Source organism: Alligator mississippiensis, chromosome 1 (genome assembly GCF_030867095.1).
Source record: "Alligator mississippiensis isolate rAllMis1 chromosome 1, rAllMis1, whole genome shotgun sequence".
Lineage (NCBI taxonomy): Eukaryota > Metazoa > Chordata > Crocodylia > Alligatoridae > Alligator > Alligator mississippiensis.
Genome location: NC_081824.1, coordinates 20,179,626 through 20,201,792, shown reverse-complemented (window position 1 = coordinate 20,201,792; position 22,167 = coordinate 20,179,626). Strand labels below are relative to the sequence as shown.

The 22,167-nt window shown below is 38.9% G+C and overlaps 1 protein-coding gene across 9 annotated transcripts in view; it reads right to left on the bottom strand.

The window, feature by feature from the left end:
- Positions 1-22,167, bottom strand: part of PUM2 (pumilio RNA binding family member 2) — a 107,643-nt gene that overhangs the window by 8,306 nt on the left and 77,170 nt on the right. For 5 of the 9 annotated variants that reach the window (XM_014601621.3, XM_014601620.3, XM_019481569.2 and 2 more), the window contains 7 exons: positions 17,797-18,033; positions 10,569-10,836; positions 9,173-9,302; positions 5,632-5,766; positions 5,221-5,358; positions 2,404-2,529; positions 202-323 (listed from right to left, as the gene is read on the bottom strand). In XM_014601621.3, coding sequence (XP_014457107.1) covers positions 202-323; positions 2,404-2,529; positions 5,221-5,358; positions 5,632-5,766; positions 9,173-9,302; positions 10,569-10,836; positions 17,797-18,033 — 1,156 coding nt within the window. The remainder of the gene's footprint in view (positions 1-201; positions 324-2,403; positions 2,530-5,220; positions 5,359-5,631; positions 5,767-9,172; positions 9,303-10,568; positions 10,837-17,796; positions 18,034-22,167) is intronic. The other 4 variants (XM_019481563.2, XM_019481565.2, XM_019481575.2 and 1 more) reach the window with 3 other exon arrangements.

The window sequence follows — 22,167 nt, the reverse complement described above, 5'->3', positions numbered from 1 at the left end:
ACAAGTTTCCATAGTTGTGACTTCTTGGTAGGTTAGGCTCCAAGAGCACCTGGTACTATGGCAGTATGCCTAGCAGATTCTTGGAGGACATTAAAGTTTTTCCCCTGAGGCAATGGAGGTCCCAAAGCTACCTTCCTGGCTACCTCTGCAAGCAACCCTCCCAGATAAGCCTTCTTCCAACATTCAAAGACTGAATAATACCTGGCAAATTTGTGCTGACTCAAGGCAAGAACTTTTCCTCTTATCTCTGAAACAATTTTACTCTTATCTTCAGGACGACCATGCTCCAGCACATGTTGGATAACATAATTTCCATACTGATCCTGAAAATAAAGACAGACATTTCTTATTTCTGTATCAAGTAATGTATAAGTAGCTTACCCATTTTTTAAGTGCGGGCCGGCAGCATGGGGGAGGGGGCCACCAAGCCACAGCACAGATGCATAGGAGTGGATATGGGGCTTCTGACCTGCCCCCAGGCCCGCCCACAAACTATCCAGCTGCTCTTCCGCATAATACAATTAGAGGACAGTCCTTGGAAAACGTTGAGCATTTCCCCTACCTGGGTAGCTACGTTTCCCAAAAAGTAAACACAGAAGATGGTATTCAACACTGGATAAAATGTGCCAGTGCTGCCTTTAGATGTCTCTGAACTAGTGCCTTTGATGATCATGACATCAGGACCCAAACAAAAGCCAAACAAAGGCTGTTGTCATCCCTATGCTGTTGTCCAGGTGTGAAACCTGGAAACACATCAGAAACACCTGACAGCTTTGGATTAATACCATCAGGGATGTCTTTGGAAAATCCTCTATTACCAACTGGAAGGACAGAAGAACAAACACAAGTGTTCCGGCTCAATCAAACACTACCAGCACTAAATCCATGTTTATATGGCACCAGCCCTGCTGGACAGGATATGTCATAAGGATGCCTGACAACTAGGTCCCAAAAAGGTCCTATATTCCCCAGCTCACTGTTGGGCACCACTCTAGAAGTAGGCAAAAGAGAATTCCAGGACACTCTGAAGGTCTATGTGAAAAAAAATAATATCAATACCCAAGAGACTCAAACACTGAATCGTCTCCAATGGCACCATGATGTACAACAAAGCATTGATCATTTTGAGCAAACATGCCTCATTGTGGAGGCAGATAATGAGAAACACCAAGGGAAAGAGCTGTGCCCTAACATTACCAGGATCTAGTCCTTCTACCCAGAACTCTGTCACATCTACCAGTTGAACATATGGATCCCAGATCAGTTGCCTCAGTCATCTATGGACTCACCAATTACTTGTAGTAACAAGGATGAGTCTTCCGGTAATGAGGGACTGCCAGCAAACTGCACCAAAAATGCATACAGAAAGCCGTCATTTTGAAGTGGCCATGCAACCTCTGAGAAAGTTCTACAGATACTGCTACCAAAAGCTTTTCTATACAAGAGTTACTGCAAAACAAATGAAGGTCTAAATTCAAAGCACAACAGCTATTCCATACTAATTTTCTACTCGATATGGACATTTCTTCCACAGTGCCTCTGTAATTTCCCTTAAACTTCCAAAGGTATGTGCATCATCCTAAGCCATGTATATAGTTCCTCTGAAATTACCCAAATTATTCACAGTGCATGGTCTTCAGGAAATGGAGCACCTGTTTTTTTGAAAGACTGCCCTTTGTGTGAAAGCATGTTACTAATGTGTGGCTGAGACAGTCTAAATTAAAGCTGGTTGGAGGTTTTCCAAAGGAATCCCAAGTAGCTTAAGCTAAACCACAAAAAGCATTCTTAGTAAACGTCCACATGTGGAGCTAATCCAGAACAACTATTTTGAGCTATTTCTCCATTGAGGCAAGCTCTAATATGACTGTAGGCCTTATGCCAAAAATATACCCACAGTGCCATTTATTTTCCTATTCATTTCTACATTATTAGAAAAATAAAGAAGTACATCAGAAAGGTTATCAGGTGTCTGCTAGCTTGAAAAAAGACAAGAAAGTAAATCCAGTTAAGTCTCCAAGCTAGTGGTTCTCAATCTGCTTAGACTCAAGGCACTCCTTATTAGACTCGAGGCACCTTCAGCAAATCCAGCTCTTAGTTTTCATTTGCTTTATGACTATGGAAAAATAATACAAAAATTCTTCTTCTGTTGCAAAGAGCTCAGAAAGGCTATAACGGGTCAGAACGTTTTCAACACTATGGATTCCTATTTGAAACCTCTGATCTTGTGAATCATGTTTACATACCTAACAATCCTAACATTGCATGGTACCCTGCACCACTTTCCAAAGGATCTGAAGGCACCTCAGGGTGTCACACACCTTGGTTGGGAATCACCGCTGTAAGCAACAGAAATCAGTACCACAGCTTGAGATTTATCACACACAATTGTAAGCGTATGCTGACCTGCACTAGCTGTTCTGTGTGTTGGTGCAATTCTTCCAAGATGGGCAAGGTCTGCTCAGCAGTGCAGTGCTCCAGAATACGCTGAATTACTCTGCAGCCATAAGGATGAGTCGAAAGCACAAACACCTTAAAACAAAATTACCCATTTTTTAAAATTAAAACATACAGAATTTTATATGTATGCTAAAAACAATCACATTTCAAAAGTAAGTTATCTTATCTAAACTACCACTTAATATACTCATTTCTATATAAAAGCACCCTCCAGTACTAGAAATTTCCATTTCCAACCACATTTAGGGCCAGACTAGCCATAAGCGGTGTGCCTAGGGCTCCTGCGCTTGCAGTCATGTGATTACATCAGAGGTTCTCAGCCTTTGCTTGAGGGAGATTTCTAGCCCTCATGGCTGTAAAGGAACTTGGAACAATCTAAACTTATCTGCTGCTCTGAGATCTGCTTGATTCCATGGAGGGCCAGAAGTAACATCTGTAGTGTGAATCTGCCCATTCATTTCAGTGGGATGTCAACACCAAATCCACATATTTGGGGGCAAAGACGGGGGAGGTGCGTACAGACTACCCATGCACAGGACAAGATGTTGTAGCATGTGGTAGAGTACACCTAGTCACCATAACTCTCTGCCAAATGATGTAAAATCCCAGGGAACCATTTCTGCTCCTGCCTCTCTGGAACTAAGAGGTCAGCCACATTTTTCACACCACCTGCCAACAACTGGGGACAGCTTCCATAATGTACCTAGAGCTCTGCACCCCAGGTTTCAATTTCTGCAATCAAGTATGCCACAAATTTCAAATTCAATCATATGAAATGGACCTCCACTTGTGCATAAACGTTTTAAATGTATCTATTAAATATAGTAAAAATTCTGGCTTCTTTTTGGCTATTTAAATATTTTTCCAGAAATCAGATTTGTCCTTGCAGATTTGATTCAAATGCTACCTTTCTGTATTGCTGAGAACTGAACGGAGACTTATACACAGAAGTCTAGATAAGTCACACAATGCCAAGTAGCTTAAATACAAGATAAATTAGCTGTCTACCCATGTAGTATTACAACAGCATATTTTTTATGTATTGAAGATAGGGTAAAGCATGGCTTTCTAGTGGCTTTCTTCTCATTTAGTCAAGAGACTCTATAAACATTTCAAACTCCCTCCCTTCCCTTGTACCTTTTGTGATGCAAACAAAAAAAGGGGATTAAGTTCACAATTAGGGAATTATCTGCTATTTACAATAGTTTTGGCACAGCTATTATTCGAGGCAAAAAATTCAGCATGGCACAATAAAACATATGAGATAGGGTAAGTGTGAGATTTTCTAATGAAGTAATAAAGCTGAGTAATAGGGCTGAGTTGTCTTGTAAAAATACAACATTACCTCTAGACAATAAAAAATAGTGATTGATTAGATAGCTTTGGAATATACTACAGCCAAATTAAACTGTTTGTGTACTATAATATGAGCTTTATACTATAGGCTTTTGGGAAGAAGAAATAATTGGTCATCTTAAAAATGAGTCACATACTAACCCAGATTCAGAAAACATTTAGAAACCATTGCTTTAAAAAGTAAAGCATACAGGAAGAGGAATTTTCTTTTAAGAGAGAAACTGGGAGTAGCAACCTCAACTTCTCCTGTTTTGAAAACCAGATACATACTTTTGTTACAACACAGGCTGGCTGACATTATATAAAACACTGTATTGAATCTAAGATGAGGTCTCTTCCTCCCATCACCATAGGGTTAGAAGCCCCTTATCTTAGATTTATGTAAAAAGTGTACGCCAGGGGTGGGGTGGGGAGAAGCAGACAACTGCTGCAGTTCTGACTCTGGGTCAGAGCCAGACCAACTCCTGCCCCATTCTCTGAAGCTTCTGCCCCCCCACTCCTCCCCGCCCCCTTTACCACCCCTACTGTCAAGTGCAACCTGGTTAGGGCTGGATTCCTGGGTATGGAGAACATGGAAACTCTGTCCCCCTCTGGCCAATCAGCAGTGCTGACATTGCTACATGGACAGCAGGGACTGCTCTTCCATGGCGGATCGTCTTAAATCCCAATTCATCTTAGATTCAAGTACTTACAGTATTACAAAGAGAATTCAGAAAGCTGATTCTCTAAACTGAAGCCAAAAGATTTGACAGTATGCTGAGCATTTTTTCCATCAGACTCAAACAGCATTAGATCTCTATTCCCAACATAGTCATGTTCTACAGCAGTGAGGGCCAGCTCTAGGTACATCACAAAAGCTGTCCCCAGGTGTTGCTTGGAGATGATGAACATCACCAAGTGGCCGACTTCTATTCACAGAGAGGCAGGAGGAGATGTAGCCCACCCAGCATTTTACATAAGTAGGCAGAGGGTATTTACCTGAGTGGGCATGGCCTACCACATGCTATTCCCAACATACTCTTATTCTATAGTAGTGGGGATCAACCTTTTTGGCAGGTGTGGCACAGGCTAGCTCCAAAACCTCCTTGAATGCCACTGTGATCCCTTTCCCTTACTTGATCTGCTGCTCAGTTTTCTACTTTCCCCGTGCTCCCTAACCACATTGCTCCTCTGCTTTCTGCTCCCTGACTTATCTGCCACTATGCTGCGTGTCCCCTCCCTATTCTGCCATATGCCAGACACAGAGTTGCCTGTGGCACTGGCCACCCGTTTTACCGAAGTGGTATTATACATCAATTTGAAGTTCAATACCACCATGGCAACAAATGGTGTTTCAGATTTACAAACAACAGAGAAATAGTGAACAGATCAGTGCAACTCTTAAAGTAAACAAATTGATAACATTACCTGTCCTTTGAAAGCATCAATGATGAACTGGAGTGACTGTGGCTGGACACATTCAATGCATTTCTGAACAACATGGTTTCCATTTTGATCTTTCACGCATTTCAGAACATGACCATCCAACTCTTTAACCATTTCATTCTGTAAAAAAACAAAACACAAACCAAAACCGGAATTATTTTAATTTCTAGATCAATATTTTCTTAAACAAAACTATTTTAAAGCAATACTCAAATTTGTATATCCACTGTGTATTCAGACAGACATTGCATTAATGTTGACAGCTTAGACTAATTAATATTAGTTTTTAATTCAATTGTAACTTTGCAATAATGCAAATATTTAAATTTGTTTAGATTACCATCATTTAATTTGATTAAAATAAATACAATACAAAATATTTTTCTAACTTACAATTACCTGCTGGTCAGGTGAGATAGACTCTAATGCTTTTTGAATAACACGACAACCATACATCTGTAGGGCTAATGGCAGAACATGACCACGTATGCGTGTTGCTAGAGCTAACTTTTGATCCAGGCTTCCAAACTATAAGAAAATAAAGATGCTGTTAACAAAAGAAGCTGTACTGCCATCCTGGGAATATAACTGTATGAAGGTTAAGAACAGTCATAGTTTACTACAAAATTGTAGTTTGCTATGCTTTGCTTATCAAAAAAAATTAGTCCTTTATTTCTGACGCACATAAATCCTTTAAATACTTATATGAAGTGTTTCTTCTCTAAATGGTTATCTTTTTAAGGTTTCACACTTTGAGATGGATCCTATTCCAATTATTAGGTGCATAAGTATGATCTCAATCCACCATGCTTGAGTTCCTGAAGAATGATTAATTAACACAAGGAGGAGATTTAATTTCTGGTCACTGCTTTTTGTGACTCCGCCCTGAAGCTAAGATGCTGCTGGTGTGTTACAAAAGTAGGTGCATCACTGGTTTTTCAGGGAGCTGAGTTGGAAGGAACATACTATCAAACTCAGGCCCATTTTCCACTTCGAAGATTTCAACTTTCACCTTCCAATTGTGGATACTGTCATACATTTTTTACTATATTAGAGTGATAGCGTTGGGCATCTTTTCCTTACATAGGTACTTACAGACCACAATTAAGTTACCTTGTTTCCTTCTCTTCAATAAACTGAGACAACTCAAGTGTTTTTCAAGGTTCTTCACTGAAGTGTCCCCAGTTTTTCTAAATCCTATTTTAAAGCAGCAAACACTAGAACCAGACAGTATTTTAATACCATCTCACCAGTCCTGCATACAGAGTTAGTATCATCTCACTATATTTACTTAAAATTTCTCTAGGAAAGCCTTGTAAATTCTCCTCATATAGGCCCCTGCTCAAGATCTGTTACTCGCACTTACATGACTGAGCTAATTAGGTGGAAAGTCAGTCTGGATAGCGTACAGAAAATGGAAATGTGCAACCTTAAACTGATAAAGAAGCACAGCATTCCTTAACACCCCAGCCTCACTTGGCCTCTCCTACACTCCTGTGGAGCATTTTCCACTTCAATATGGAGCAAGAAAAGCCTTTCAGAACCCTGGTGCAGCTAGTAAGAGGTAGCTTGTAATGTCAGAAAGCCAATAAGGCATCTCAGACCTAATTTACACAACACAGTTTTGCCAGCAGAACTCAAATTCTCAATTCCTCCAGAAGCGCGAGTGGGTCTATATCTAGCACTTCCCTGTAGCAGCAGATCCCTTTCCTTCTGTTGACAGAGTACCATCATTCAAAGAAGGCTTCTGCTGCCATCCAACAAAAAGTGAGTGTGTAGACATGCCCATGTCTGCTGCTGGCTGCCACTGTCCAGTCGGTAGCTAATGCTCAGCTGCTGTATGTGGAGCCACATGAGGTCAGCTGAAGTCACACATGAACACACACAGATAATTTTCCTTTGACAACTGTTGTCTACAGGAAGAAATTTTGGTGACACAAGTAGCCTATTGTAGATAAGGTTTAGGTTGGTGGGTGAAAGTCTGGAAAAGAAGTGCAAAACCTGGACCTATTATTCTATAGAGATAAGTTTCAAGGGAGAGGATAATCTAAGCTTGTAGTGCACGAAAACTACATCAAATTACACTAAGTTTGTGGTCTACTTTTGAACCCACCAAGATATGACAACATCCTCTCTCAAGTTCAAAAGTAAACATAGTGTATTTTTCATAGAAAATGTTACAGAGAAGGTGAACATTCCCTGTAAATCCATGGCTACCTAAACTTAGTCAAGAGCACTTAAAACCTTTAGCGTCCCTTTTACACCCTGATCATCTAAAAGCTCAAATGACACCCTGGCAGGGCTTCAGCTACTAAGGTGCTTAAAGAAATTTTTATTTTACCTTTTGTGTCCCTAGCAAGCTTCCTCTCAAATTAAAACAAGTTGTGTGGTGTCCAGTTCTGGGTGCCACACTTCCAGAAAGATGTAGAGAAGCTTGCGAGAGTGCAGAGAAGACCCAGTCGTGTGACTAGAAGCCTGAAGAGCAAGTCATGTGAGGAAAGGCTGACTGATATAGGACTGTTCAGCCTAGAAAAGACTTGGGGGGGGGGGGGGGGGGGGGGAGGTTTGGTGGCAACTTACAAATATATCGGGGAGAGCATCAAGGGCTAGGCAAACAACTATTCACCAAAGTGCCCCAGGGGAAAACCAGGAGCAATGGTCATAAACTCCTAGAAGAAGGTGTCAGGCTGGATCCAAGTCAAAACTTGTTCACAGTTCATGTGATCAGACTCTGGAATAGACTCCCAGTAGGGGTGGCACAGGCACCTACCTGTTGATCTTCAAAAGGAGCCTGGACGCACACCTTGCTGGGGTTATTTGACCCCAGTAGTCTTTCCTGCCCAGAGCAGGGGGGTGGACCTGATGATCTCACAAGGTCCCCTCCAGTCCCTGAACTTCTATGAAATTCTTTCTTAACTTGTCTTATTACAGGAGAAATGAACTGTAAGTTACAGACATAGTAGTAGAAGCAGTTCAAACAAACTAATAAAGGATTTTTAAAATATAATTTGGGATGGCAGATGATTTGGTGCCAAGGGAGGCGAACTAGGTATAAAAATTAACCAAAAGTTACATCAATTTTCCCTACTTTTGTGGCAATTTTTTTTCTTTGCTGGAAGGATATATCCAGAGTTAGTGGAAAAACAAAGAAAAGTTACAAGATGCTGGGTCTTCTCATTCTACACACTGTCATAACACCTTTGATTACTTATTCAAACAGTCACTAATGTTTCTATCTATAAAGTGTCCTACTGCGGATCTATTCACACATACATTTATTCAAAATTTCAGCTAAGGGTCCCCATATGGAGTCATATCAGACAACATAGGACACCATTTTATGACTCCCCCAAATAACAGAACTGATTTACATAATATATATGTTTCCTGGACCACATTTCAACATCGTTAAAGGACTTGTTTAGATTTATATTATTTAGAAACTGTTTGCCAGGTATGACTAACAGGTAACTTTTCAAAGAAATTTTATAAAATGTCATCTCTACTTAACCACAATATTCCTCTTTACAATGGACATTGCTAGACAAAGCTTTGGCTGGGATGATCTAGCTGGGGATGGTCCTACTTTGAGGAGGGGGTTGAACTAGATCTCTTGAGGTCACTTCCAATCACAACTTTTTTTTACAATTCTATGACAGACAAACTGTTTCACCCAGCTTCTTGACACAGTCTGGACCTGGGTACGGAGAGGAGAGTAACAATCAAACAGAACAGGGCTACTTCAAGACACTGATAAATGAAATGTCTCTTTTGTGGATCCTATTTGGGAATCACATGAAAATATGCAAAAACTTGGGTACCACCATATTCATAAATTCCTATTTTGCTACAATACTAGAAAAACAACACAAGCAAAAGTATTTATGACATTTTGTCAGTATTTCTACATGTGATCTCAAAAGTATATCCTTACCTCAAAAAACTTCTGTATGACATAGTTTCCAAATACATCAGTCATCAATTGATATGCTGCTTGCAGAATCTCATTAAATACCATCTGGCGCTCAGCTGGAGTAGCTCGTTCTAGCTTTTGCTGTATGAATCTATGCCCAAAATAAATTTGCATATTATATGCATAGACAGAAAAACCTCAAATGCTGTAAATTCTTCCACCCTTTTTGTTTTGATGAGGTATCAGATTGCTAAAATGAGTTAACTAAATTATCTTCAAAAGCACTACTTTAATGTCAACAGTGGTTTGTTTTTTTGGTTTTTTTAATACATACAGAGTAGGTGTGTTAGACCCTGGCACATATGCATTTAATGCCACCATCATTGCATCTCCTGCCATTCCACACATTCATGGCACAATGCATTTCTTTTGGATCAGGGATCTGATTCCAGCTACACCACTCCTACTTACCAGTGCAGGGGGAGCCCAGGATCACGATCTGAGACTCCCCCTGGACCAGGAAGTTGAAAACTAGGTACCCAATGAACCAGTGTGGTCCCCGGGCAGGGACCCAGTCAGCTGATTGGCGGTCCCAGCTCTGGCACTACACTGGAGTCTCCAGCCGGTTCCAGTGAGGTCCTGGGAATGACACGGACACTCAGGTGATTGTGGGTTGCAGCTCTGGAGCTGGCTGGAGATTCCAGTGCAGTCCCAGGCCTGGAGGATCTGCCAATCAAGCCCTGCCACATAGCCAGCATCAGGCGTCATGATAAGGGACTCTGCCACACAATCAATTTAAGGAGAGATGGAAACCAGCCACAAAATTACTACATGTATTTTGTGGAGTAATTTTGTAGATGGTTTCATATTTTGTAGCATCATTAATTGCCTAAACTTGTGGCTGCATTGCTATTTAAGACGGGATTAGTAGGTTAATCACGTCTTCAGGTATAACATCAGCCTGAAGCCTCGGACTAACAATGCCTACAGCTTTGATTTTAAAATGTTCGAAGGGCAAAATGTTGATCAGTCAATTAGCCTATTCAAGAGACAAATGCAAGTGACCCCTAATTAGGTGCTGTCATTCCACTGAAAAATTTCTAGATTACAAATGCCATTCTTTTGGGGAGAGAAGATGTGTGATATTTAAGCTAATAATTTAAAGTTAACGAGAAACTTTTTATTTTATAATTGAAAATGTAGCTCCTCATTCAACACCCTGGTAACATTCTCCTTGGTTTTGAGGAAGACCAGCGTGAAACTGTGTCTCACTTGTATGGCAGTTCTCTTAAAAGGTGACTAAAAATACATCCCAGTGTGACTACCAGAATGACTACACATTCTTAAAAACATTTATCAAGATACCTAAGTCTATCAAACTAAGCTTTACTATTACAAACTTCACTATGACACTTACCGAGAACCATGCTGATCTTGAGAAAATTCAACAATATGTCCAACGAGGTCTCTTAGCTGAAGGTTGGGGAAGCGATTATTTCTAAAATCTTCCAGCAATCTACTTCGTCCAGAGGGCATAATATCAGACCTACTGTAACGAAGACGTGAAGGAGGGAAAAGCTGGCTGCTGGAGCTAAAAAGACTGGAGGTACTCGCAGCACTGCGATACTTGGCTTCTGCTCCAGGCGCTGCAGAAATATAGCGACCACTACCATTTGTCAGTCCTCCTACAAGTAAGCAGTTCTGTCAGTGAAAAGCTTTAAAGTGAGAAACAATAAAAATGAATGTAAATAGATCATGGGTGTCTTGAAGCAAAGAAAACAAAATGTCTTCTTGTTACTTATATTCACCTTTTTTAGGTGAAATGAATGCATGGCTATATCCACAAAAGTCTCAATTTTTTTTTTTTTAAAGTAAAAAGGCAGGAGTGAAAAGAACTTTCATTGGGAGAAACTGATGCAGTTTGAGGTATTCTGTACATTTGTGTGTATTTGGAAACTTGAAACACAGCATAGTGGGCAGGTTTCTACTTCACAAGCACCACTAACTAATACTCTGGCTGGTAGCCTCAAAGCTGGCCAAAGGTTTAAAGAGGTCATGAAATCTGAACTACCTTTTGATCCCTGGAGGTACCTTACTGTCATTTAAAGCACGCTGGCACTGCACTCTGTGGAAGCATGCATGCTGCTGTTTGCCCATGCTGTACCTGCTCTGTGGGAAAACAGACTTCAGCATCCCAGGCTTTAAATTAGGCACCTCTTGCAAGCACTAGGTTTATGGTGAACAAATTTAAAAATAAAAAACTTCAAGAATGGCTGTCAGGATTTAATTGTAGCTTTGATTGTTTTAGCATTAGTTAAACTGAAGTTCATTTTTGCAATGGTAATCCCTCCACTGGCTGTCAATCCACCTGATCAAGAGTTACCAGCCCTGCATATCATACCTAGCTGGCACACACTGGCCTCACATGGCCCACATGGCACCCCCAGAAGCATAGCAGGGCAGATCCATGCCTGGGACAGCTGATGCATAGGGCACCATGGGCTGCTGCCATGTCGATGGTGGTGTGATTAGCCGCTGCTGTGGTACTTGGCTATGTGTGTGCTTCCCCTGCAAAAAAGGCTGGGTTGCTGTCCCAGTCACCACCTCCCCACCTCAGTTATGCTACTGGGACTCCCTCCTGAGATGGATAACACAGCTCCATGAGCTTGATCTAGCCTGTGAGCAGTAAATTGATCATCACTACACTTGCACTGTATCACATCAATCTCTGAGCTTTTTGACACTGCCTTAAAAGCTCTCTTTCTGCTCTACCATTACTTATATGAATTGAACTTGTCTTGCTTCGCATGTCCTGTTCCCTCTTTTACGTAGTTATCCATCTGTCTCACAATCCCATCACTGTCTTCTCCTATGTAAATTATAACCTTCATACATTGATTCACAAGGTCCTTCTCCCCTCCACATTTAAACACACAACACACACCATCATAATCATGCATGTATCAAACATCATACTTAAGAGACACCACCTCTCTAAAGAAAAAATAACAAAAGTCAACATTTCCTTCTGAAAATCTTGTACCTACTATGATGACAGCTAATAAAGTCACTATGCTAAGAGGTTTCATTATTTTTCCACCATTTAACCACACACACACTCTCTCTCTAAACTAAAAACATTTTTACCAGCATCAAGAAGAGCAAAAACCACCTCAACTTTTGAAGGAATTTTAAAAAGATAAATTGCAGAATGTGCTGTTTGAATGGTGCTCTAAAATGAAATGGATAAAAAATTTAAATTGACAGTGCCCCAGCCAAGTCCTCAATTATTCAGCAAAATATCACCCACCTACTAGACCAGGCAACCACATTAGTATAGTGGGATGACTACTTCCTTGTGAAATCTTCTAAGCGTCCTTTTTAAAAAAAAAATGTTCTCTCTCAGTTGGCTAATTCATACTGTACAAGGTAGTTTGGTTTGTTGCATGGCATAACATAATTTGCTAAAAAGCACATAAATAACTAATTATAAAATAAATACATTTTAAATAATTTAATGGTAAAAACAGTAAAGAAATATGTACTTTAAGCCATTAACTTGATCTAGAGTATGATTAAGTGATGTTAAATAGATCTCCAAGATTTGTTGTTATTTTATTGTTATAAGGTTGGCCACCAAATTCACACCTTATAGCTGCCATTTCTATAATTGCCTTAATAATTGCTATTTCTAGAAATGGGCTGACAGATGATGATGATACTATCACACAAAATAAAAACATATTATTGTTCTATAATGAAGCTGGATGCAGAGAAGTTTGTTCTGAAATGATTTTTTTTTTTTTTTTAACAGCAGCATTCATAACAGTGAAAAGTTTAGCTTTTAAAAACTTAATTTTTCAGCTTCTTCAGTATAGTAATTTAACCTTTGGAACAAAATCTTGCCTTTAGTATAAGCAGTGTTGTGACACTGTCTAAAGCCACAAGATGGCAGCAAAAGTTTGTTTAATGGAAATGTGTCCAACATTGAGATTTTACCCCCATACTAGAATATGAAGGATATTCATCTTATGTAACTTAACTCAACATGTATTTTCAGTTATTTTGTTATATAGTCAGATAATTTTTGAGTAATGACATATCTTTGTGGGATTCATTATCAATCAATCCATCGGAGAAAGTATGCGCATATATTTGGAACAATTTAAACAATTTTTTTGAAAACTGGGTCTCACGAGCATAAAACAGATTGTTTAAATTGCTGGATAAATCTTTCTATCCTTTAACTGTGTAAAATTTCTAGAACAAAAATATATGCATATAGCATATTTCATCTTTAATTACCTAAAGCTACACTTCACGTCTAACATCTTTTAAATATTGGCAACGAAGACTAAGTGCTAACTAACACAGTAACGCTTACAGTGCCACAGACAAAAACTTTCCTGCAATAGGGGTATTCTTACTTCATTTAAGATGCGACATACAAGGCTAAGATATCTTTATCCCCGATATGTTAGCCTGAAGAATGTGTCAAACTTCTTAGCATCTTTTTTTTCCCCCTAAAAGCTTTGATCAACTCGTGCTTTTAAAGTACTGGGAAATACTGACTGCTTACAGAGGTAGTTAAGTCTTCTTTTTGAACCTTTTATTAAAGAAATAGTACTAAACCTTAAGGATAAAGCTGAACAGACTAAAAGTTAAAAATCTCAGACTAAGGGCAAGTCGTAATGGACATTTCTCGCATAAGAACATACTTTCATTCACTTTAGGGTACAGATACAAGGACTGCCTAGCTTTGCTCTTCTCCCAGCTTTTGTACTCACATGACATTCTTAATCCATACCAAAAACACCCCAACAAAACACATCCAAACAGTGCTCAGAGATGATGCCAAGGTGTGTATTTTGTTGCTCACCCTACGTATTATAGCTTAAGATGCCTTGCAATTATTATCATAAAATGATTATTAGCTGAGAAAAAATACCTCACATCTGAGATTAGTTACTAAAACCCTTTAGTTTCCTTATCACAAGTTTAGTTCATATTTAGAGATCAAACCATTAGTAGTACATGAAGCTAAAGATTTCCAATTTAGTCGGAAATAAAAATTGTGTGGTGTGCCCGGTGCAGTAACAGAGATATTTGCTGCTAGCATTTATGAACTCACACAAGTGAGATCTTCAATACAAATAATAAGCTCAAGAGTAATTTTAAGTATTAAGGAAACAATGTACATTAAGTATAAACAACTAAATTCCTGAACTTGGATCATTTGCATATTTCATGAAAAAGGAAAAAGTAATCTATAATTAAAGAAAAGCAAATCAACTTGATTTAGACAAATCCCTTCAGATATTAAGTAGTTTATACTTATTACAAAGAACAAAGTATATCTAACTTTCTCCTCAAGCACTAAAACAGAGCTATGGTACAATGGATGCTGCATTTAAAACTTTTAAACAAAAATATAAAATACATTGCTTAATTGTGAAAATAGTAAATAAGAAGTCTGTAAAGGCATAAGGGAATAGCTTCAACTGCTCCTCAGCTAAGAGGAAGTCAGCTTTTTTCCTTTACCTTCTCAAAAGAAAATGTAAAGGACAAGTTTTTTTCTTCTAGTTTTTATTAATGAATTCAGTGCTTATGATGCCTGGTTTACAGAAGTCCTCCAGAGCAGGTGCACAGCAGAGGCAACGCAAGGTTCCTCCCCCATTGCCTGCCAATGGGTTTTGAATCTCACTCAGATTAACTAATCCTAGAGGTCTCATGTAGGGTAAAAAATAAAGAGATCGTTAGCCTAAAATGTTACCAAACTTTGCCTGGCCAACATGAACACAGCATGATTTAGAAACAACCAACCAACCAACCAAAAAAAAAATTAAAAACTCTGCTCTAGACCAGAACACTCAAAACGTTATGCACCACCAACACAAAGTCCCACTAGCCTGGTTTGAAATTTGGTTCAAACTTAATTGGTTTCATTATCATTTTATACTTAGGAGTGAAAGGGTAGTTCAGTTCAATTCATGGCTCAATTTCTGCTCAGATTTAGTACTATAAAGCACCAGTTAAGCAACTGGTATATCCCATTCACATAGGGGTGGCTTTATAGTTGTAGGTGTGTATGTGCGTGAGTGAGTGAGCGAGCAAGTGAGTTGGGGGGAAACAGCCAAACTAAAGTGAATTCCTGCTTCATGAAGCTGGGAAGAAAAGGGAGAGTGACAGGAGCTTAAAAATATTAAATAGCATTAATTTCTTGCTAAGCAGTAGCTGTTCCTTTAGTACCATATAAAACAGCATCTGATAAAGAAGGGGGTATAAACCATGCACCCTTCACCAAGTATTGCACTCTGTTGTCCCTGCAATGTGATTGGGATCAACTGAGTTTGACACCTATTTTAAAGCAGGGGCTAAAGTTAGATCATCATGTCCATACCAGCAGGCAGAACAATGAAGTTCAACATCAGATTTGAACGAGGAGGGAGAGCTGGGGTTGAAAGATATTATTGAAATGGAGATACTTTAGCGTTGTTCTATTCTGAAAAGCGAACCAATGAAAACAACACGCATCTCTGAATCCGTTTCCTGTTTGTATTTAGTCATACTGGCTTACTGCATAACAAATTTTTGTGATTTCTTTCATCTGAAAGAACTACAGATGAACACAGCCATTTAAGAGAGGTTCATGAGCAAGCCAGAATAAAATTAACAAAAGTAACAAGTTGCAGACATTTTTACCACCCCTTCATACTAATGCAGCATCATTAGAAACAAATGGGCTGCAGAGGTAGAATTTAGGAAACTGTTTAAGCAGCAAAATCTTCATTACTAACTATGAGAATCAAAAGACCCAAAACCCAAGTCCCAAGTCAAAAAACCAAATCAAACAGAAAAACAACCCCCTCCCCTAGAAGCACACCACACGTTCTCTTTTAGATTTCAGGTTGATCTTGGAGGCTAGGAAAAGACAATTTATAGGCAAACTGGACATCTCTATTCTGAAATTGTTGAAACACAGTAAGCGCATGGGACCTCATGATAAGTCACTTTTCAGAATACAACTGTATCTTATGGGTCTCTACACATCATTTAGCTGGTAAACTAGTACCTAAAATGTTAGGCAAACAATTGTACTTAGTTCACATTGGCAGGCAAACGATATGAACAGTTTTCAAATTTATGTTTAACAATTTCTGATGATAAATGTAAACCTTTATACTGGTGGCCACTATCAGTTCTCAAAATTGAAAGCACCTTATTTAGTTCATTCAGAATTAAATCAACTTTATAACTGTATGAATAAAGCCCTCCAAATTTTGGTTGAAAGTAATTATAGCTTTCACTAGCAGTGAAAACTATAGAGTTACAAAGTGGTTTCCATGATAACCCCATTGTCAGATGTTCATAATTTTCTGAAAAGCTTCCATTTGGGCTGAAACTTTTCATGCTTGGTCTCAGCCCAAAGGTGTACTGTGTAGACCTGAAAAAGGAAAAAAGGTAAGTAAAAAGATCAAATGTGCTGAAACATCCCCTAACCCAGTCTTTATTTAGGGTACTCAGCACATAACCAAAGTAAAAGGGGACACTAAATTGTAAGTGTATTGTCTATTTACAAGTACATTTAAATGTTAATACATACACCAGTCACACATCTTGAGTTTAAAAAGTTAATTCCCCTAGGGCCTCAGCTTCCTTTCTTTTGCATTTTATTTGTATTATGCCAAAACAAATGCAGGGACTAAACTGTCTACTACAAAATAGTCACTGAGGCTAGAGAAGCAACTCTGATTATTAAATGCAGTTTTATGGTACAATTTTAGCCCCCAAGTTTAATTACCACAAAAACTACAATGAAAGAGGAAAAAGTTTTAAAGTAATTTTGGATCAAGGCAGTAACTTTAAAAATGTCCAATCTGGTGTATGCACATTGTCATTTTGGATTTGGTTTTTTGTTTTTTAAATCAAGCCATCATCTCATTGGCTTAAAATTTACATAACTATTGCTAATTAAGTACCTGAAATACACCTGACATAAAAGGCACCATGGAAAGAATGCATTATGGTCACAACTACCGCCACTTCTCATATTCTCAGAACTGCACTTGCTCAGTGCTGAACTCCTGACATTCTGGCAATGTATTTGACCACAAGGCAGCAGACTCATTGGTTCAAAATATTCCTTTATGTTCATGTTCAATATTGTAAGTTTTGCTCAAGCTCTTCTCCTAATATTATAGAATGAATGACAGTGAAAGTGATTTCACTATCAAACAAAACATATATTTATCTTAAAATATCCTCAGTAAAATAAATAATACACTTATATCAAGCACAAATAAAAATAAGGCATTGTTGCCTGTCATAAAATAATAGAAAATAACATAATACAAAAAAAAAAAAGTCTTAGTCTTACTGGGCTCTTGATCGGGCCTCCTCCAGGGTAGAAAAATCAATTGTTGGCCCCATACTGCAAAATGCTCAGTGCCCTCCACTGTCACATCAATGAGAATTTGAGCGCGCTCTGCAGCTTTCAGGACTGGGCCCTCTACTTATAAAACTGTTTAACAGTAAAGGTAATGTGACATCTCTTATGCAACATATATTTTACACATAAAAATACATACACACACACACATACGCATACAAACAAAAAAGTGCTTTGTTTTGTTTTGTTTTTTTACCTAAATGCAAACTGGATGAGGATCCATGTGATGAAAGTGATGGCGGTGGCGTAAGTGAATGTCCTGGAGTTTGGCTTGGCAGAGGCATGCCTATTGGACTTGGAGAGGAGGAAAATCCCAGACTATTGTAAAATGGCTGCCCTATGGGTGCTAGGCTGCTACTAGATCTTTTGTACAAGTCAGAGCTAGTAGACAGAGAATCTCTCCTTGTGGCACTACTACTTGCAGAACTGCCAACTGAAGAAGAAATAAAAAGACCCTATTACATACAGTGTCAACTGAATAAAACCTATCCCCAACTATCGCTGGGCAATAACAGATGTGATCACAATAATTATAACAATCGTTATGACAAAGACAATTACTGTGATAACCATACATGCTTTTTAATAAATCATAGGCGGGTATAATTACACCACTGAGAAGGAAGCATTAGTCAATGCTCACATTTTCTGACATTTCATTCTAAACTTATTGGGACATTTTAGTACTGTGTTTTAATGCCCTGGCTCCAGGCTTTGGGACAAGCAATTTAGTTTTTTGCACTATGATTTTTTATGAACAAATGGTTTTGAAAACACTGCCATTAATCTCTAAAAAAAAATACATAAATAAATAAATTCAATAAGGAATATGTGTTGATGTTACTTGATTATATGGTGTCACTGGTGTTTCCATGCTAGGTGTCTACCTAGACTGACTTTGACACAGCATCAGCCCAAACAGTTCAGCCAATTTAGAAAAGGGGGCCAGTGAAGAATGTATTGCACCCGTGTTAAGGTTTTAACATTTTTTAAGTTGGCATATCCAGATTTTAGGTCAGGTACTTGACATAACAGAGGTGGCCCTAGTAGTAGGAATTTCCATTCTACTTTTAAGAGAATCTATTCTAATTTGGCTAAAAACATAAACCTTTACAAAATCACAATTAACACGTGTTCAACAGAGACTTGATAGGACTTCAGAATGAAGATTTCTACCTATACTAGGTGTGCTTGAGTTTTGGGCTGATGAGCAACTTCTTTGCAAATGCCGCTCCAAGCTCTGGGCACTAGCGTGGGAAGCAGGGATCTTGCATCTCATGCTCAGAATGCCCACCCTGATATGACCAAAAACTGCGATAGATAAAACAGCCTGTTTTGAACGCAAATGGGACAGAAGCAGAAACGGGAAAGTGGGGAGCAGACTGGGAAAAAGAAGACTAGTAGAGGATTGAGATCAGACAATGAACTGACAGGGAGATTGTAACTGGCTGCACAAGGAGACTGGGAAACTCAGAAATTGGGTTGTGGGGGGTGAGGACGAGAGAGAAGAGACAAGTTTGATGAGAAGCCAGAGCACAGAAATAGCACTGACCAGCTAAGGTAGGAGACTGGGAAAAAGAGCTTCTTGTAATGGAATGAGGCAGACTGGATTAGGAGCAGAAGGAAGGAAATTAGAAGCCAGTGAGGACAATGAATACAAGGTGCTGTCTACGCTTACCTCCCAGCCTCCAGGCAAACTAGATTAAGAGGAAGGATGAAGAGGAGAGGGTATGGAGTGGAACTGAGACATTCTGGATGGACACTGAGGATAGGAAGGAAGACTAAGGCAACTGGTATGAAAACCCTAAGAAATGGAGACTCTAAAAGTTATAAACCTATTGACGAACCATGTGGGCATTAATTTAAATTTGATTTTTTTCTTTTATTTTTTTAAAGAAAGTATGAAGTTACACAGAAACATGTTAAAACATTTAAGGCTGCAAAATCAAGCACTCAATAGTTAAGAAGTGCCAGCATTGGGACTGCTTGCAAAATCTTAATTTGGCTTCCTTGTACACATGCAGTATGATAATGTCTAATTACACGGCCATATACTCCATTCCAGTGGGGGCCAACTTTTAAAGGCATGCCACAAATTAGTCCTGTAGCCTGCCCAAGTGCCTCTTTCTGCTCAATCTGTTGCTCTGCTTTCTTTCCCCTACTGTACTCCCTTGCTCAATAGCCTCCTCTCCTTCCTGCTATATTCTGCCTACCTGCCCTCCTTTCTGCTTCCTGCCTCCTCTCCCATCTGTCACTTGTAGCCACCCCAGCTTTATTCTATGTAGCCCCAGGCCATTCAGTGCATCACATATGAAGTGGTCATTAAATGAGTAATTGTTCAGTGCTTTGGCATCTTTCCTTATTCAGTGAGCGACACAATGCCTTATTCACTGTATCCTATTCAAAACTTGTTCTGAAAATAGATTTATTTTCTTATCTGCTTCTGCATGACACTCATCACTACAGTATATCTGCATGCGTCACAAAACATTAAAGCATTTATCTTAACAAAACCCCTGTGTGATTAATTGGTACTATCCCATTGACAGAGCTGCAACTATGAGTGCACAGCAGTTCTGCAAGTCAGAGAGCAAGAAAATCAGAAACAAAATTAATAACAATGAGGGAAAAGTTGGGTTTAAGTTGAATAGCATCATATGGGTGGTGCATGAATAGAATTCAGTTCTCCAAACCAATTTTCAACTGACTTAACTACGAGACCACCCCTTCTCTTTCTGCAATCCCTTACTTTATTCTCTGCAGATCAGAACTTGTGCAACAACAGAAGTAGGCAGAAGTCCTACAGATAAATAACTTCCATCCCTAGTCTATAGTGATGCGTAGATGAGGTCCGCTTTATGCGTTGAATGAGGCAGAGGTCCTGGGGCAAGGCATACGACCATGTAATTAAAGACTATCATGATGTACACACAGAGGGATCACGTTAAGGTTGCAGAGATAACTTTAACTCTTGCATTTCCCAAAATCAGGGCTTGATTTGATTCTTCTATGAAATTTTTTCTTTTAAAAAGTTTTCCGCATGTGTGCAATTTGTACTCTCTTATTCTCATAACATAATGCATAGATTCATCATATATATGTCTGCTTGTATTTGCTAGTTGTTTGCCCATTCAGCTAGGGTTTTATGCTTACTACAGCATTTGCTTTGGGAGGCTAAATGATTTTTTCTGTAGCAATGGATTTTTTTTTTTAAAAAGGGAAAGAGCTGTATTTTTTGCCTATCAGTTTTCACTGGCCCTTTTAAATTATAACCCTGTCCATGCAAGACACTGAGGGGAAAGACAGAGAAGCTCAAAACTCTGGGTATGTCATCAATTACATAAATTCACCTCAAGAATGCATTAATAAAATGAAAAGAGCTATAAAGTTATCAGCAACTACATCATATATTTTTTTTAAAGGCTATTTTGGTAAGTATCAATTATACTTACTTGGCGGGAGGGCACTTTCAATAAAATTGCACTTCAATACTACTATTAAGAATACCTTAGTTTTTAGATAGCACCTTTCATCCTAAAGGATTCACAGCACTTCTCAATCTGCATAGCATAGACTGCCTCTCTCCACTAGGGGCTGCCATGTCAATGAAGACAACTAGGGATACTATTACAAGATTTTAGGATCTATAGACTATGGTCAGGGCACTAGACTGAAAGTTAATATTGCTATGCGACACAGACTGAATCTGCTGCCCTTCAACATTTGCTGGAAAGACTTTGCCTGAAGGATTGGCATTAGCTTCATAAGAGGTTGCCTCTGATTATGCTAGACAAGATTTCATGTGTAAATATATCCAGGCATTTGTACACATGTGTGTGCTGCAGCGCCAGGAGCTTTTAAAAGTGCCTGGTGCTGTAACACATGCATTTGTATAAATGGCAAAATGGGTGTCAGCACTGAGAAAATGGTGGTATGCTTTTGAACTAAAGCACATCGAAGGTGTTCTAGTTCAAAAGTGCACTGCTGCCATTTTCTTAGTGGTGATGCACATTTCACTATTTACATAAATGTATGCAATGCAGCACTGCGTGCATCAGCTTGCGTGCAGAGCAGATTTGATTAACTGAGCCTACTCCAATGTGCTGGATCTCCGGTGCGTTGGAGCAGACAAATGTATGTGTATAAATGACCTATAATTTTAAGTATTATATGTTGTTTAGTCTTAAATAGATGCCTCACATTAAAATATGTACACATATATGGGATGCAGTCCCTCTACCCATGAAATGCAACAGTATCTAGATTGGAACACTGACTGTTATATTAAAAACGTACAGAAGCTACACAGCATTTCAGAACATATCTACAATGAAAAAAATAGGACAGGGAATGCACAGTTACTCTATAAATCTCTTAGCAACATTGCAGAAAATCATTTGAAAAATTATTTAACTGAATACCCTTTTGGTGATTTTTTCTTTAAATGTATGCATCACAGAGGTACTCTTAGTCCATTCCAAAACGGTATGAACAAGGGCTGGAGTATAATATGTGATTTTGGGTTTCGTGGTTTAAGTAGTTTTCTTAATATGTAAAAGTTATCCCA